The 19,476-nt window shown below is 36.7% G+C and overlaps 1 protein-coding gene across 2 annotated transcripts in view; it reads right to left on the bottom strand.

The window, feature by feature from the left end:
* Nucleotides 1-12,476: 12,476 nt before the first annotated feature.
* AdoR (Adenosine receptor) overlaps nt 12,477-19,476 on the bottom strand; it is a 54,235-nt gene continuing 47,235 nt past the window's right edge. For both annotated transcript variants that reach the window (XM_068362184.1, XM_068362185.1), the window contains exon 5: nt 12,477-19,279. In XM_068362184.1, the coding sequence (XP_068218285.1) occupies nt 17,837-19,279 (1,443 nt within the window). In that variant the 3' untranslated portion in view covers nt 12,477-17,836. The remainder of the gene's footprint in view (nt 19,280-19,476) is intronic.

A 19,476-nucleotide genomic window follows, 5' to 3' on the forward strand; every position in this document is an offset into this window, starting at 1 on the left:
TTTCAATGTGTGCTCTGGAGGATATATTCACAAAATTATAATTACATTTTGTCATAACAAGCAAAGCTTAACAAAAGGAAGCAATTAACAGTAATTGAATAGCATAACAAATTAAGTATTTTAATGACTATGTTTTACATATGAAAACCAAATTGCAATATTTGTTGAATATCTACGTATATAGATAATCATTGTTAAATCACGAAGAACATTTGGGATGTTAGATTGCTCACATTACATTCACCCAAAAGGAAATTCAAAGATATATTGGATATTGATCAGGTACCCAAGTTTTATTCCCGGAACAGCAAAAAAGTCCCGATTTGTAGAAAAATTCCCCAAAGGTGGGGGCCTTGGTCGAAAATCTACTTCGGCCAATCTGAGACCTCCACCATACTCTACATTTCTATCGTTATTCCTGTGTTTTGACAGGGAAATATTTACTTGATACCACGATAGACTATTTGGACTATAATGGGCTTTCAAAAGAAATTTCTAAAAAAAAAAAAAAATATCTAATACATGTATACAAGTGATGGCTTTTATTACATGGTAATTCATACTTATAGAGAAAGCTATTTTGGTAATTAATAGTCTAGCATTAAAATATCTTTCCTATGAGCATTACACTAGTTGCAGGGCACATATAAGCACAGAAAAAACTGTTAAGTCATATATCATCTTAACTAATGTTCCTAAATTTCTGATAGAGGACATAATAAACTATTTTGGTGCTACTATAGCGTGAGGTCTACCACACTATAGCGTGAGGTCTACCGCTGAATTATTCGTCCCTCATAGATAAAACACATTTCATACATTTGTTTAAGCAATAAACACTCAATTTAAACATATTTTAGAAATGTCTTAAAATGATAATTGGAATTTTAATTACATTGAAGAAAAAATTAATAAAGGTAAAAATAAACATGTTATCATATATTTCCATATTTATTCTAGCGATACAAAACAATAAACACTTAATTTAAACATATCTTAGAAATGACTTAAATAGATAATTGGATTTCTAATTACATTAAAAAAAAGGAATAAAGGTAAAAATAAACATGTTATCGGTCTACTGCTAAATTATTCGTCCTTCATAGATAAAACACATTTCATACATTTGTTTAAGCAAAAAACACTTAATTTAAACATATCTTAGAAATGACTTAAATAGATATTTGGATTTCTAATTACATTAAAAAAAGGAATAAAGGTAAAAATAAACAGGTTATCATATATTTCCATACATTTATCCTAGCGGTACACACTTCGTACATCTTTAAGAAAGACACAGATAGATCATTGGAATTTTTTCTCATCACCTTCCAGCAAAAATAATCAAGATGAGACTGGAACAGCTGACGACCAACATCTCGCATTAATCTCTTCAGAATCATCGTTTTAGCGTCCAACCACGATCGCTCAATTGCCTGTGTGTGTGATCCTGTCGCTGGACCCACATGATATTGCTGGTGGTTCACTGTAGAATGCTGGTACCCCATGTAATGGCATTTAGGTTGCGGAAGGTCCAAGCTTGTCGCGTTACCGGTAGACCTCACCCTCCGCCTGGGTAGGCGACATATGGCGGTAGACCTCACGCTATAGTAGCACCACTATTTTTATATAGGTCTTGACCAATCAACTGAGTTCACGTTCTGTTCATTACTCATCTTGGTATACAGAAAGTATAGATTTTATTAATTTTACAGTTAAAAGATCTCTGGTTGCAATATACGAAGCCGAAGGTCCTTTACTGTAGAGTGCAATTGGTTTACAAAAGACACAAATCATGGTTATTCTGATTTTTTTTTTCATATTTGAGATAAATCCATTTTTAGCCTGTAACAGCAAGTCTCCTTTCAATTTTTTTCCCTAAGTCCTAACCTAGATAAACAATTAACGTATTAAAATAAAGACTGGTATTAGTTTTATATCCAAAGGCTGTAATCTGTTGTCAAAAACAAGTCTACGAAATGCCTTCAAAACTAACTAACTTTGAAAGACCTCAATGAACAGTTGAATCCTTATTATCTTAAGAAAAATTATATCAAAGTTGATTTACGGGAAAGCAGCTTAAAATACCTTACTTCTTTAAGTGTTTACTGAATTTCTTGCAGCTCTGTCAAAGAAATGTTTGGACCAATCAGACATCTCTGCCGAACCCAGCATTTCTGTGGCTTCTTTTCGCTAAAGTTTTAAAATAGTAGCTTTATTGAAAGTTTTCTGACTACCTGTTCTAAAAGGGTTCTCATTTTTTTGTACAACAGTCACTTATTTAATAGATAAATGCGCACAAAGGATGCCTAGTCATATTTATATTAGTCTATATTGTAATCAGAATAGAAAACGTACGTTAATTATTTTTCAAATAATATAGTTTTAGGGAAGACTAGATTATAAATTATTACAGAAGCGAAACCCGTTTCAAATTCCATTTCTATCTATCTCAGGATATCACAAATTTTATGACAACTGCCAAAAGTATATATATATATATATATATATATATATATATATATATATATATATATATATATATATATATATATATATATATATATATATATATATATATATATATATACATATATATATATATATATATATATATATATATATATATATATATATATATATATACATATATATATATATATATATATATATATATATATATATATATATATATATATATATATATATATATATATATATATATATATATATATATATTCACCAGCCGTTTCTAGCCCACTGCAGAACAAAAGTCTCAGACATGTCCTTCCACTTGCGTCTTTTTATATATAGTATTTCAATGACTCTCGACACCAGCAAACTTTCTTAGTTCGTCGATCCATCGTCTTTTCTCCCTTCACCTGCATCTTTTGCAATCACTGTGTACACATTCTGTTATTCTTAATGACCATCTATTATCTACCATTCTCATTAAATTTCCTGCCCATGTCCATTTCTTTTTCTTACAAGTTGTTAGAATATCCTCTAATTCAGTTTGCTCTCGGATGCATGTTGTTCTTTTTGTCTCTTAGAGATATTCCCATTGTTATTTTTTCCATAGCTCTTCGAGTTCTAAGCAGCTTACGTTCTAAGGCTTTAGTAAGGTTCCAAGTTTCGGTTGCATAAGTTAATACTGGTAGGACCATCTGATTAAAAACTCTTCTTTATATATATATATATATATATATATATATATATATATATATATATATATATATATATATATATATATATATATATACACACACACACACACATATATATATATATATATATATATATATATATATATATATATATATATATATATATATATATATATATATGTATATTTCATTTATACATACACACATATATATGTATATATATATATATATATATATATATATATATATATATATATATATATATATATATATATATATAAATATATATATATATATATATATATATATATATATATATATATATAGAGAGAGAGAGAGAGAGAGAGAGAGAGAGAGAGAGAGAGAGAGAGAGAGAGAGAGAGAGAGAGAGAGAGAGAGAGAGAGAGTAATTTAACAAAATATCTATGAATGAATTGTATATAAATCCACGATAAGTTCCAGAGAGATTAAATCTCTATTAATATTGAATGAGTGCTATTTCATAGGGGGTCAGAAAATACTAGTATTGTGTCATGATTGTTTTTTTTTTTTTTTTTTTTTCATATGAGACAGAAGAGTTTCCTATTACACGGAAATATTGTAAATTTGGGTACTTACCAATAGCATATGAAGGCAGACTCATTATTTCATAACCAGCTGGGATAGAGTAACTTATGATGTTCGCTGTCATCTGTGTAGCTCAGTCATTACTAATTACTTTCCAAAATTAACCTTCCCACTGAATAAGTAAATAGCCTATAAGTTACTTGTTATATCTATGCTTTATATTTCTCATTATGCTACAAAATATATGAAATAATGTTAACAAAAATAAAACAATCAATTTTTATGTAAGAAATTAAATCCTAGATCATACGCATTTTTTTTCTGCATCCTATATGGACTCCAACTAATCATGTAACAGCTACCCTATTCGCTTGTCTATCTGTCTGTCTCTCTTTCTCTCAACAAAGAGAAGATCCTCGACATATACAAGCACAATTCGTTTTGTCAAATCAACAGATTTCATGACCTCGATCAACACACATTTACTGATAGGCTACACATCACTCATTTATATGATCAAAATAACACACAAAAGGCTTGAAATAATATGTGACATGTTACTCACCAAGTGTCCCTCCAAACAAATGCATCAGAATTCACAATACAAAATATATCTGAATCTATGTGATACAAAATGGACTTCACCATGGTACTTAGTGCGCATATAATTCCAGTAAGTAATATTGTCCCTGACTACAATAAGGCAAACTATGACGCAATGAAATCAGCACTGGATGATGGTTGGAAGGAGTGGTTTCAGTGTAAATCAATCAATAGCATGTCTGATACTCTTGGAGGCGCTATTTGGGTAGCAATGGATGAATATGTTCCCAGGAGAAAGCTAACTGGAAATAAACAGAAGGAAAAACCCCTTCTGGATGAATCAGACAGCACTAAGAAAGGTGAAACAAGAAACAACATGGCTGAATACGTTACCTAAATATCAAAGATGGCCTGGTCTACCAGGAGTACATCAAAGCCAGAGATGAAGCTTCTCACGTGACAAGGGAGGCATACAGGTCTCATCTCTTCTTGCAATATGCCTCTGATATTAATCTGTTTGCACTAAGAATAGTTTCTTTCACAATATCATAATGCTCACATTCCTCCTCAGGCATGGAACTCTACACAGAAAGTGCCCTTCCACGTAAGACTCACTGCTCCTGTGGCAAAGGAAATGTCAGGCGTACTGCAATTTATTAGATGCAACAAGCTACCAGTGATTCCTCTGTATTCTGTTGCATGTAATGAGTTCCAGACCAAGCTAGTCAAGGAAGTAGCAAACAATTACAAGAGATTCTGGAGCTATGTGAACTGCCACAGGAGGACCAAAGGTGGAGTTGCCAATCTGCTTGATGCCCTGGGGGGGGGGGGGGTTTCTCATAACAAATCCAAAGTTAATGTACTAAATAGACCGTACTTAACAGTATTCACACACAAAGACTTAAAAACTTAATCACCACCGTTTGATTTAGATTGCCTTGTCCTATGCAAGACACGGGCTCTTGCGTTGGCAGCCCAGGGAGCCCCACAACCAAAATCGTATACTAAGCACTGTCTATCAACATCACAAAGGATCGTCTCATATCATTATTATCATTATTATTATTACTAATATCATTATTATAAGCTAAGCTGCAAACCTAGTTGGAAAAACAGAGTGCTGTAAGCCCAAGGGCTCCAACAGGGATAAAGAGCTCAGTGAGGAAAGGAAATAAATAAACTACAAGAGAAGTAATTAACAATCAAAATAAAATATTCTAAGAACAGTAACAACATTAAATTAGATCTTTTATATATGAACTATAAAAACTTAAAAAAAAAACAAGAGGAAGAGAAATAATATAGAATAGTGTGCCCGATTGTCCTCTCAAGCAAGAGAACTTTAACCCAAGACAAAGGCTATGGCACTACCCAAGACTAGAGAATAATAGTTTAATTTTGGAGTGTCCTCCTAGAAGAGCTGCTTACCATAGCTAAAGAGTCTCTTCTAACCTCAAGAGGAAAGTAGCCATTGAACGATTACAGTGCAGTAGTTAACCCCTTGAGCAAAGAATTGTTTGGCAATCTCAGGGCTGCCAGGTGTATGAGGACAGAGGAGAATATGGAAAGAATAGGCCAGACTATTTGGTGTATATGTAGGCAAAGGCAAAATAAGCCATAACCAAGGAGAGGATTCCAATTTAGCACTGTCTTACCAGTCAAAGGACCCAAAAACCCTGGCGGTAGTATCTCAATGGGTGGCTGGTGCCCTAGCCAACCTACTACCTACAAAGAAGCTTGAAGCTCTGAAGACAGAAAAATCATCTGGACTATATCAGCTCCAACCTCGAGTCCTGCGTGAACTGGCTAGCATCATCTCTGTCCTTCTCCCCATGATGTTCAACAACACTCTAGCTGATGACGAGGTTCATCACTACTGGAAATTAGCCACTGTAATCCCCATATTCAAGGAGGGCAATAAGAATATACCAGCCAACTACACACCCGTGTCCTTGACATCGATCATGTGCAAACTCATGGAAACACTCATCTTGGAAGACATACTGGACAATCTACGACATAATAATCTCCTCTGCTCTTAACAGCATGATTTCATCCAGAGGAAGTCAACAACCACCAACTTCTTGGAAGCATTGGATGTATGGACCGAGGGTCTCAGTCATGACCTCCCAGTGGACATTGTATTAATGGACTACTCTAAGGTATTTGACATGGTTCCCCGTGAACGCCTGTTGAACCAACTCCAAATCCTCTGTATAATGGACATGTATTGAACTGGATGAGATGCTTCCTCACCAGTAGGAAACAACAGGTCATGGTTGAGGTAAGTACTCTAAGTAGGAGAGGATTGGCAGCAGGGGGCCCCAGGGTTCAGTCTTGGGCACGTTGCTGTCCTTGATGTTTATGTGAGATACCAGACCTCCTGGACAACATGATCCTAATGTTTGCCGATGATACCAAAATTTATGAAGTCCTGTCAGATCTGGACCCTGAGAGATGTGATCTGCCAGTAGACCAAGCTAGGATGCAGGAATGGGCAGATAAGATGCAAATGATCTTTTATCCAGAGAAGTGCAGGTGTGTGCACCTTAGTAAGAACAACCTGGGATACCAGTAAATCATGGCAACTGAGAGGACTCCACACACTGGAGAGGAAGAGAGGGATCTCTGAGTCACTAACGACAGGTAGTTGTTGTTCCCCAAACACATAAGCAGATAAATGTGGCCAACTGAATATTGGGTACAATTAGGCATACCATTGCTATCCTGGACAGTGAAACCTTCAAGAGGCTGTACATGAGCCTAGTCAGGCTACAATTGGATTATGCCTCAGTTGTGTGGAGCTCTAAGTTGACGAGAGACAAGGATGCACTTGAGCAGGTCCAGAGAAGAGCCACCAGGCTAGTACATAGTACATGGACCAGGTCTATCATACCTCTCACTTAATGAGTGACTGAAGTTTTGTGGGTTACCAACTTTAGAGTTCCATCGACAACATGTGGACATAGTACATGCCTGAAAGAGCCTGAAAGGCTTTGATGAGATTGTGTCTGACTGCTGCTGAAGCATATATGGAAACCAAATTTTCAAGTCATCTCTGCCCACCACAGCCAGGGGTCATGACCAGAAACTACAGATCCAGCAACAGCGGGGAATCAGATCATTCTTCTCATCAAGAGTTGCTGGCTTACGGAACAGTCTTAGTCCGGACACAGTCAGTGCTCCATCCTTGAGAAGCTTCACATCTCACTTATCTAAGAAGTGGAAGGATGATCCATACCTATACACCTATAAGTTTTCATATTAACCTCTCACCTCCACAGTTACGTTTCAACTAAAGTAACATGTAGACGACTACAGCTTTCTTTCTTGTTACGGTTTCCAATCCTTACATCCTGTGAGAAATTTAGGCACTCCCTTTCTTGTTTAATGATCTGTACCAATAATCACATAAACCATATATCTTTATACCAAAATGAATTCTTTTAATCTATATATACTGTACTGCTTGAAAATTAGTAGCCTTTGAACAAAGATAAAATCAAGAATTTTCTACAACCTATGTAAGGGCTGCGGCTGTGTATGCATCCATCACCGACTTAACCATCTCTACGACTGACACTAGCCATGACCTACTTACCAAATAAATTGCTAACATTCATGAAAACTGTACATAAGTAAACATACGCAATCCACAAACCATTGTGACAGCTTGTGGGAATGTAAATAAACATTGATTAACGTGACAATTATCAGTAAGTTTTAGGTAAATGTATTTATGGTGATTTGAATGACCATAATTAGTGAAGAGGGCGATGCAACCCGAAAAACCTACAATTGCAACATGAAGTCAAACGTTCCAGAGACTGCACAAAAAATGGGGGAAAAGGAAGCAGGAAGTGAGATAGGGTAGAAAATCTAGGATTGGGTGCAACAGCAAGGACAAAGTAATACCTACAGTACACAGTATGAAGTGCACTGTGCCTTTATGCCAGGAGAGAATTACATTATGACCAGCAAGTCTTTAAATTTGATTTGTATCAGGATTAATGAATGAACCTAGACGTTGTTGAGAGCAGAAGTAGTATTATTATACATGGTATTCTCATTTATATTGCCCTGGAGACGTTGTTGAGAGCAGAAGTAGTATTATTATACATGGTATTCTCATTTATATTGCCCTAGTTATATGTAGATTATATCAATGCTTATCAAATAATCAGTTTATTAATTACCTCTAATATTGAAACTATTATACACAAGCACTGCAATAATGGCAGCAATATTGAAAGGTTACACTAATCTTTGTATAGAATAAAACTTAATTGTTGAATCTGCCATCAAACACAATCTATGACTGATAGATATCTTGATCAATCTACAGAGTAAACATACTCTCTCTCATTGCAGAACTCTTTGACATAGATCCTGCATACTGTACCAAAGATATGGAGCTCTTCCATTTCAGTAATAAAAGTATTACTTTTGATGATATAGCCTTTCAATGAGGCTGGGAAAGCTATTCAACTCTTAAGATTTAACTGGTGATATAACCATCAAGTAAAGCTAGAAAGGTTGGATAAGAATATGGAAAGATGTTTGGGAAATGGGTAAAGTGAGGACTAAACATTTGGCACAGCGATGGGCCACAAGGACACTGAAAAGACCCATTAGCAATGCCTACATTACACCTCTTATTGTACAGACAGCATTACCATTACTCTACTTCTGATTAATGTAATGGAGACAAAAATAAAATTCTTGTTTCTTTTTTATCTCCACTTATTGATATAAAAGGTACAGCTGATCGTCATGTCACATGACCCTACATTCTTTCAAATTAATTTATACCTCTGTAGGTTTAACATATCTGAGATATTCTTCATACACAGAACATTATTGCAAGTTAATTAATATTTCTAAGAGAATATCATTCTCTGATTTGACCACATAACACATCACAATTGAAAAAAAATAATTTATATTTCTTGTAAATAAAACATATATGCCGGAGATCTTTAACTGGAGTATAAATTTGGCAAAGGTGGGAATGGTTGATTAAACTATTAACTTCTTGGATGTGTCTGTGAACAGCAGGATCCCTGGAAGTTGGGAATCAAGTGAAATTCATCTGGTGAGGTTCTAGTCATTCAACCACAAGGGCCAACAAATCAGCCAGTATTTCCTCTTCTACAGAAACCAGCAGGTAAGAGAATTACTACCTGCTAACCAGTGATGATTCCAACAATACTGGAGTGATCACTGGTGGGGGAGCCAGTATGGAATAAGCTGGTTACAGCAAAATTAGATCAGTTTGACAATCACATAAGCAAACCTAACAAGGTAATGCATCAGTTCTGTCGTACAAAATCTTCTCAGCCACCATTTCTTGCTATAGAACCTTGTGTCTCAAGCAAATACTTTTGCCAAAGATCTCTTCAAGTGCTGTTTGAAAATTACTTGTTAGTCTCCTAGGATAGCCACCCCTCCCCGTACTGGAGGGACGGAAGGCTTGGGTCGATCTTACCTCTGGTCTAACAAGGAGCCCTCATAGTGGAGTCCCACTCAACTCTTTGCCTCCTGAATTACAACTGTGCTCAATTAGATGTCAGGATGCCTGAAAACTTTAAATCAATCAATCAACTGTGATCAGACGTGTCGAAAGAATGGAGGGGTGCACGTCTGAATGACTGGGTTGTCTCAAGGGTATGGACAGCTGAAGAAGCACCTACTCTGCAATGTCCTGGGATTAGTAGCCTTTATAGTGTTGTGAGCCTTTCAAGAATGTTCAGGAGATATAAAGAGGATTGTTGCGACAGCACCACTAATTTAACTTACATCTAGCTCTATGAGTTGACTAAGCAGATGTATTTTTGGACAGCATTCCATATTGGAAAGGTGTCAATGTGTCACATTTGGGGCAAGAGGAATGGGGTAGTAGACACTTAGCTGCTAAGGAGGGCTGAAGGGTCAGAGTGGTCCCTACAAGGTGTAATGAAAAGGCTTCTGGTTGGAGGGTTCTCCACGGATTTACCCGTTTGACTTAATGGCTAAACACAAAGTACCCCGGGTCCCCTTTCACCACCCCCTTCTGTCCGACTACATGGTCTGTGTTTGAAGTTGCCTTCAAACACCCCTGGCATCACTTGGCTGGTTGCACCCTGTCTACGTTCAACTCTTGTCCATGAGCTAATTTACCGTGTGGGATTCGAGTGGCTCCCAGATGGCCTCATGCTGAAAGGTTTCCTGTTCTGCCTTGTCAAGATCCCGAAGGAACTCCCTTGTCCCTCACTCTTCCAGGAAAGTGGGACTTTCTCTATGTTGGGGATTTTCCTTGAGTCAGATCATCTCTAGCACAGATCACAGAGTTCCTCTTCTTCCTGTCTGGGAAAACAGCATCTAAGTAGCAGCCATTAAAGACACCGCTCAGACTAGAGTATGCTCTTTTGATGGAAAGGGACAGATCTCCCCTTCTTATAGGAGTTGCCTATGCTCAGGAGTTGCTTCTAAAAGTCATGTTGTTCTTGATACCTCGTCTGAGCCTTTGAAAAGGCCTCAGTTAAGGTTCTGACTAACAAGACTGTCTCTGCTGACTTAATAGCTGGACAAGAGCTGAAGCAAGTGACATGGTTTCTATGCCTTCGTCTCCCACTCTAAGAGGTTTTGGAGCTTCTTTGTCTAGTGCGGAGCACATGACCAAACTTTATGTGAAGCATAAAAAAAATAATTTTACCGTAAAAGGCTCTTCATCGCTATCTGAAGAATACTTGACACCTCACACCCGGGTGTCAGCGACTCTTCCTTAGCATGGGCAGAAAGAAGGAAGAGGTATTTAGAACACAAAATCTGGGGCTAGGCCTCAGCCTTATCTACACAGGGAATGTGGCAGTCGGCCAGATGTTGAAAGTTGGGTATGTATATGCCAGAACATCTTCCCCGCCTTTATTCTATTGGAGTACCCACAAGAGTCTTGACACCTTTGATCTTAGTATTATGGTAGCTGCTCATTTAATAGTGAAGCTAGCCCAGATCACGTATGGGACAATAAGCATCTTATCTATGGTAACATATAGATGTAAATCTGGAATGGAAGAATTATGACTGGCCCTTTCCATTTTTTCTACCCCTATCTAGGTTATGAATCACTTCTGAGCTCCATTCTTTAGAACCTAAAGAAGTTTTCCTCCAAACCCCCTAGCCGAGGGCTAGGATGGTGGAATATATATCAGTCCTTAAATCATCATATGCCAGGTACTGTATATTATTATGAACTACATTCCCCTTCGGGAAAAAGGTTTCCATCCTTTGACCATGTATCAATCTTCTTGGACAGACCAGGCCCTATCAGTCTATTCATCACAATGATAAGACAGATAGGAGGGTCCTTGGTTCATCTTCACTCCCATACAGAAAGGAAGATAGATATTTCCAGGAAATAGAAAGAACCTATCAGTTCGGTTCTAGTGGGACTTCCAACCCACCAAGCAGTGAGTCTCCCTAACTAAAATACAATGGTTTGTATGCACGTAGGAACAAATCTCAAGCCCTCTAGATTATACGAAAGGTTGTAAATGAATTGACTTTGACAGGTACAGGAATTAGGTTTATATAGCCAAGAAAAATATAAATTATTTAATTTTTTTTTTATATATCTCCTATTCTTCCATACAAGGGGAAGGTTAGATAGAGTATATGCAAAACACATTTCTCCTAATCGCCCAAGCAATCAGACATGATATCCTTTAAGATAGGGACCTATCATAAGACCTATGACATTTTCAGGCTCAGATAGTTAGGAGGTTAACAGAAGTCATGACTTGTGCTCCTCCACAGGATCAAAGTACATCAACATCACCACGTTTAGTTAACCACCCAGTCTTGGTTATAGGAACTTCTGCCCTTGTAACGATGAGTCTCCTATCAAAGGATGTTGATTGGTATTTGTGTAGGAACAAATCATAAATTTCAAATAGTGATTTATATTTTTCTTAAATATACATACCATCTTCACTGAATTTATGTTCCTAATAAAGGACTCCGGTTTCTATAGCTGAAAAAAAAAAAAATTAAAAATTTGTGGTTTTAGAGAAAAATTACATGAGATTTGTCAAAAATAATTTAGTTTTTCCCCCAAAACAAGTTTTGTTGTTTATGACAGTTTGTAAATATAAAATATTCAATTACGATCTTTTATTAACTACAATTTGACAAAAAACTTTGAAGAAAAGGATGCTAAAAAAATACTATTGCCATAGAGATGTTTTTTTCATACAGAAAATAATACATTACATAATTACAGCAAGGATTCATCTTTGCACATCAATGAATTTCATTGTTATTTTGTCAGGTAACTCATGAGTATTTCCATGTGTTCTGTAAGACTAGACTGCACTGAAAGCACCACCTAACATATTCAAATATATATTTTTTTCTTTCATTTCTAAAAGGAAGACTTGAAAAGAAAATTATATTCTGGGTTTATAAACAAAATATATATTATAAAGAAAAGAATGATTTATACGCAAATACAAAACTTTGCCTCTTATATAGGAGTAATCTTCAGTGCAAGCTGGGGCAGTCTCTGAAGCTTGGTAACAAAATAGACAATAGATGGTATACCAGAGTGGGGTAGCGTACCGCCCACTCGAATGAAATATCTTCGACTGGAGCAATGTATAGTTATGCGTACTTTTCTTTAAACTACTGCTGGTTGATGAATATGTTTTAATGCCTTTCTGTTTATCATAAGTTTGTTAACTTTTTGGCAGCTGATGGATGACCCTGACCTTGTCAAAGTTATGACCCACTATACAAACGATAGATGAGCCAGACCTTGTCAAAGTCATGACCCACTAGACGACTGATAAATGTCCCAGACTTTATCAAAGTCATGACCCACTATACGACTGATAGACAACTCACACTTTGTCAAAGTCATGACCCACAAGACGACCGACATGTGACCCAGACCTTGTCAAAGTCATGACCCAATAGACGACCGATATGTTACCTTGACCTTTTCAGTCATAATACATTAGACAAACGATAGATGACCCTGACCTTGTCAAAGTCATGACCCACTAGATGAATGATAGATGAACCTGACCTTGTCAAAGTCCTGACCGACTAGGTGACAGATAGATGTCCTAGACGTAATAAAAAATTTTTTCAAGCTTATTGAAAATAAAAAAAATGCACCTTAGTATAAAATACCCCTTCCAGGATATAAGAATTACAAACTAACAGAATAACAATAGGAAGAAACTTTAACTTTCTAGCGATCGTTGTTTATGTGGTGAGAAACCTTTTTATTTTACAATAAATTTCTTTCATAATTTATACAAGATTTTTCATATTTTATATAAGATTTTCTGGGTGATTTTGGAAAAATAGAAACCCTGTTGATACAAAATTTATTTAGGAGGGGAATTTAACATACGTCTCAAATGCAATTTTGATTATTCTGTTATAAATTATACCCTTTTACAAAAAGATAAGCCCAAAATTAATGTTATACGGTTCCTCAAAAATTAAGGTCACTATAGCGATTTCAAAATTTGTTTTATCTTTGTTTTTAGTTAGCAGCCAAGACCCCGGTTCTGGGTGCAACATATTGCTATCGTCAAAGCGTTAATAGTGTGTGTGTGTGTGTGTGTGTGTGTGTGTGTGTGTGTGTACCATCAAATTCTAGTGTTAGTTTGTGTGTGTAGCCTACACTACTGATGCTTGGTTCATGCTATGGATCGTTCACGCCTGTAACTATTGGTTTTTGGTACAAATATAGATGCTAGTGCCTGATAAGGATATTTTTGGTACCGTAGTGCTCCTTACGAGCTTTGGCAACGTTTTTTCATGGAAATTGTTAGGTTATGGGAAAACTCAGTGGTGACATGTTGTGCTGGAGTGGTGTCTGGCGTATGGTCACTCTTCCAAGAGTAGCATGGCTCATAAGAGTTACAGTGCACAAAGGAAAAGGATTTATATTAAGTCAAGTAATTTTTCTACTGGGTGTGCTGGGCCGTTTCAGGATATATGATTTAGACAGGTTTGAATGTTACAGGTGTTTACCTGTGTGTTCACCCATTTTCTCTCCTACAGCCAAAGCTCTACACCATTTAGGGCTGCTTTCTCCTCCTTTTTCATATCATAAGCTTAGGAGCATGACTGATCAGAGAAGCAAATCTTGACTTACACAGTAAACCTATGAATCTGAGATTCAGTTACCTTGGAGGAGCCCTCGCTGTGTGAACACCTCCTCTGACGCTTGATTTTCAGGTGAAGGGACTTCACTATAATACCTTTCTTCGTACGGCAGCTCAATCACAACTACCTCATGTTAAGTTTTTGTTCTTGGATGCATTAAGCTTGGTATTGGGTATACACCCAGAGAGTAAGGCTCTTAAAGTTTGCGAATGAGACTATCCTTCTCTACATCATGTTTCCTAGATGAGTTAAGTATTCTACCTCTGCTCACTTTCCAGGATTAGATGGTGAACTCTCTTCCCTCTCTTGTGTTTAATTTGCTATAAACAGTGAGGGAAGATTTTTCTCTCGATTTCCATTGATTTGGCACTTATCCCCACCCTAAAGTGGTCGACCATGCGTATACCTGGCAGGAGAAATGTACAGTACTGGCAAAATAATCAGTCATCTAACAGGCTCTATGGTTAAAAATCCCATTCCTCCATTTTAGCCTGACTTTGGTGACCCCTTGTTACCCTCAGCTGAATAGCTTCATAGGAATATCCAGAAAAGGGCAAAGATTCTAGGGATTGCGAGACTTTGTCCTAAAAATTTTCATCTGTCATTTACTTTTTGATCCAGCTTCTGTAGGGGAATGTGACTTTTTCCCATATGGTCTTTCTCTTGTGCCTTTTTCGAGGACCTGCAAACTGTTTCAGGAATCTTTCCCTCTAGATAGTTTTCATAGTATCGTCTTCAATAAACAGAGTAAGCAAATCCTTGGGCTTCTCTTCCTTCTGAAGACTTATACTCACTAGTCTTGAGGCATCAGTGCCGAGATGCTTACAGAGAGGTGGTCAACATATTTCTGCCTTGTGATTTTTCTGTTATGAGGTTATGATACACTGTTAAAGAGGATGATCATATGGTTTGAGGAGAATCTTTTATTTAGGAAAGCTCTCTTATCTTTTCCAAGGAAGACATTCTGTCTCGGATATTATCAACAAGTTCTTGGATTCTAAGTTCTTCCAACCTGTGGTAGTTATGCAACATCCCAAGTGTTTAGTATCTCTTCTAAGGTACAAGGATGGAGGAAGGTTGATTAAGCAACATTTCTCTTCCTTCCTATCTCCAGGGTAACTGACAAACTGAATAAATGCAAGAATGTGAGTAGGTTACATGTCTGAGTACCCTTACTTTCAGGTTTAGCCTTGAAGGAAGGAATTTTCTCAATCCTTCCTTTAACAAGATGAAGGGATGTGAGTGTGTATTCCCAAATTCTCTGCTTGTTTTTTCATGTTAAGATGATAACTGCCTTTGACATTCCCTCCCATTCTTTAAAGGAAAGAAATTCAACTTTTTTCTATAGTAGAATACAATTTTTTCTCTAAAACTAGTACTGATTTGAGCCTGATTAAAAGGATAGACGAGGTCTTCTTTCTTTGCTCCTCTCCAGGACCATGAAAAATACACTTCTAGGAGGGAATGAATCTTAGTCAGTCACTTTAGAAGCACTGCTTCCCACCGATCCCAAAGTTCCCTCCATAAAGGACAAAGGTTTGTATGTGTAAAAACAAATAGCAAATTGTTAAAATAACATAATTTTCCAGCCATATAAACCTAAGTTCTTTATTTTTAATCACCCTTAGCCACTTATCTAAATCTATAATCATGATGCCAAATGGAAAAGATAATTAGTTACAGTCTTCCCTCGCTTTTTTCAGGTTTATTCTTCGCGATTTTGCTCATTCGTGACAGAGAACTGTATAACCAATAAAATAAAAAATCACATATTCACAAGTTTGCGAGAAGTACTCTCGTGGCGTGATGATTTCCAACAGCCCGTACTCCTTTTCACCCAGCTCACTTCACGCCACTTCCCTCTCTGCCAAGCACATCATACTATCACAAGCTGACTCCGCCTCAGTCTTGTATTGCCTTTCCTTGCATGTGCGTCACCCACTTCATTCCTTTTTGAGCAGAATCACGTTTTCATGTAAAAACATGATGTACTGTATTTGTATATAGTAATACACACTTCTGGACAGTGTTTATATTTATGTGGTAATGTACTGTTGATGAGGGATTCCCTACAGGAATGCGCAAGAGTCAACACATCGAGAGTTGCATCCTGCTTCATGACTGCTGTATAGAAATTCATATGAAAATATTTAGTGGTCTTTGTATAAAATAAGTACATTTAGTAAATGTTAAATGCAGTTTCATTGTATACATATTGTACAGTATTGTACATTACTTACTACATGTACTGTACTTTATAATATATAAATATAAGCTACGTGCTCTGTGAGTTGTCAAACAGTGCGAGTCGTCTGAACAAAAACCATGCACATTTACAGTACAGTTAAGCTGTACTGTAGTGATAGCGCTGTACATATATTACAGTAATACTGTATACACCACTGTATCAGCAAGTGTTATATTAGATAAGAATAACAGTGCTTTGTTGTTATAAGTGTCCCGATGACTACTTTAAGTGTTACGTACTGTACTCTACCGTAGCCTTGCCGTGTCCAGTAAGTAGTGTACATGTGTGCACATGTACTGTACACTTACTGAAATATTTTCATTCAATTACAAAATACTTTTACTGTGATAGAAACCAAGTATAAAAATATTAGGCAGTACTTCGTATGTTAACTGACCACGTATAAGGCAATGAGTAGTGAATTGGTAGGGTTAGGAGTTATCCCACCCCAGGGCAACAAGTATTCACGGGTTCTTGCTCTGCGTGCCTGTCTCTTACCTAACACCCACCAAAAGCAAGAGCTGGCTAAAAATCATAAAAGTGGGTAGTACTGTACATCAACACTCTCCTGCTTGCAAATAATACACTACTTTGTTACCAACTTCAAACAACCAAACTATCTTGCACTAAAGATTTTTCCTAAGAAAAAGCCTTCATTTTGCCTACCTATATAAAAAAAAAAATTGCAAAAAAATTTGACATGTTTAACATTGAGTTTGTAGTTAGGACTTTCAGTCCTAAAGGGATCATTATTTTGACTAGCTTACACTGTGTAATGAAGGGCTAATGAGCATATTAGTTCTTACAGTTCCAGTAATGGAATACATCTGTACACCTTGCAGTTAATGACAAATCACTTCCTTAAGTTATTGACTTGCGGGCATCGGTAAATTACACCTGAAAACATTCATAAAAAGTTCATCATTAACAATAATGCAGTTGGCAATACATCATGACACTCGTGCAGACATGACACAAATCCTTAGGATTAAATTACAACTAGCATCTTTTTGGTAAAACAACTAGAGACTGTTCACAGTAAGAACTAATAGTTATGCAAATTATACATCGTTCCAAGGGAATGGAAAATTGATTTATAGTGTGTAGAAACACTAGTTATTATTTGCAATTTAGCTGAGAAAAAGGGCTACGTATCCATTGCTCCACTAATGCTCTTTGCCCTCGGAAGCTGTTTTGATCCTACCACTTCCACTGAAAGGCCATGATATGATCGGTTTCTCATCATACTGGAAAACCAACCTTTACCTGTCCTTGTACTTCTGCTTTTCTTATTTTCGTCTTTTTTACGTAACATTTTTGGTAGATATTTGTAAAACTCCTGAGTTAAAGGAGAGGATTCATCGGTACCCTCCTGTGTTCGAGACTGGTTTGGTGTTGCTTCTAAACTTACAATTTCACTTTCTTTTCTTTTGGTTAAAACATCACAATTATTGATACTTTCATATTTACTAGATGAACTTGAGGTAATGTCATCAGTCCCGTTTGGAATTTGAGACATGTTTGCTTCAGAAGCTGCTAACCTTTTACCACTGCTTGCCTTCAAGGAATTATCAGTTCCATTTGGCTTGTTTTCATATATCAAGCAATTCTTAATCAGCTTTGGCTCACTTATTTTTTGGTCATCATCGGTATTACTGAGTTCACTGTCACACATATCATGATCTGATAAATATTTAGCCAATCCCAAAGGATTTTGACTCTCGCAGTTAAGAGACTGAGTATTTTTTCCTACATCATAAAGACCTTCATAATGACATGTCACATTTTTTAGATAAACTGATGTTTCACCACCACCAGATGCTGAGCTCAATTCAACAGAATCAGTGAGACTGCTGTCATTTTTATTTGTAAAGTTTAAAGAACTTTCTGATGTTAGAGTCACTGGATTTTCTGATGCATCAGGGATAGGAGCAGAATTTACAGGTGGCAACTTATAATCATTTAACTGAAATGAAGGGGTGGCTCCAACTTGTTGATTTACTGAATCATCTGTTACGGTAGATATTCCATCACTGTTCTGATCAATGCTAATGACCACTTCGGTTGGGTCTGTAGCACCAAAGTTTACAATTACAGCATCAGATGGCAAAGAAACTGTCTGGTGTTCAGAATCATCTGTTGAAGTCAGTAGATTGGATGTTGATAGCAAAGGCTTCTTGAGACATGCACCCTCTCCAGTTGAATGTGCAGAGGCTGGAGAGGTGTGTGAAATAATGGTGGCTGCCCTTGGTCGAGTTGGCAGCTCATTTGTATCCTCGGGAGTTTTTTCTAAAGACACACTAGAGGATACACCTTTTGCTTGGAACCAGTGTCCATAGCTACCAAGAGTTGATGAGCGTGACCTGATGCCACTTGGAGTTCCAGCAACTGGTGATGTAGAGCCGGGAATAGGAGTGTTTGTGTGTGGAGTGTTAACGTTTGCGAGCTGTGGAGATCCACCACCTACTGCCACACGATACAAAGTTGAATGGTGAGCGGAGACCACACTTCTATGAGAAACAAGGTCCGACTGTAATTTCCGCCTCAATATTCGCTCTAGGATAAATCTCTTTAGAGCAAGGCGAAAATCCTGCAAGAAAAAGATTTATAAATTGAAGAACATGTAAATACGAATTAATGTTAACAAATCCCTTTTATTCTTGAAACTACGTAAACCGTCAAATGATGATAAAAATATACTATATATGCAGATTGTACACATTAAAATACAATAATTCCCTTGACAAAAAATTGAATGATTCACTTAAACATACTTGTAAATCAAAC

This window comes from Palaemon carinicauda, chromosome 38, assembly GCF_036898095.1.
Source record: "Palaemon carinicauda isolate YSFRI2023 chromosome 38, ASM3689809v2, whole genome shotgun sequence".
Classification (NCBI taxonomy): Eukaryota; Metazoa; Arthropoda; class Malacostraca; order Decapoda; family Palaemonidae; genus Palaemon; species Palaemon carinicauda.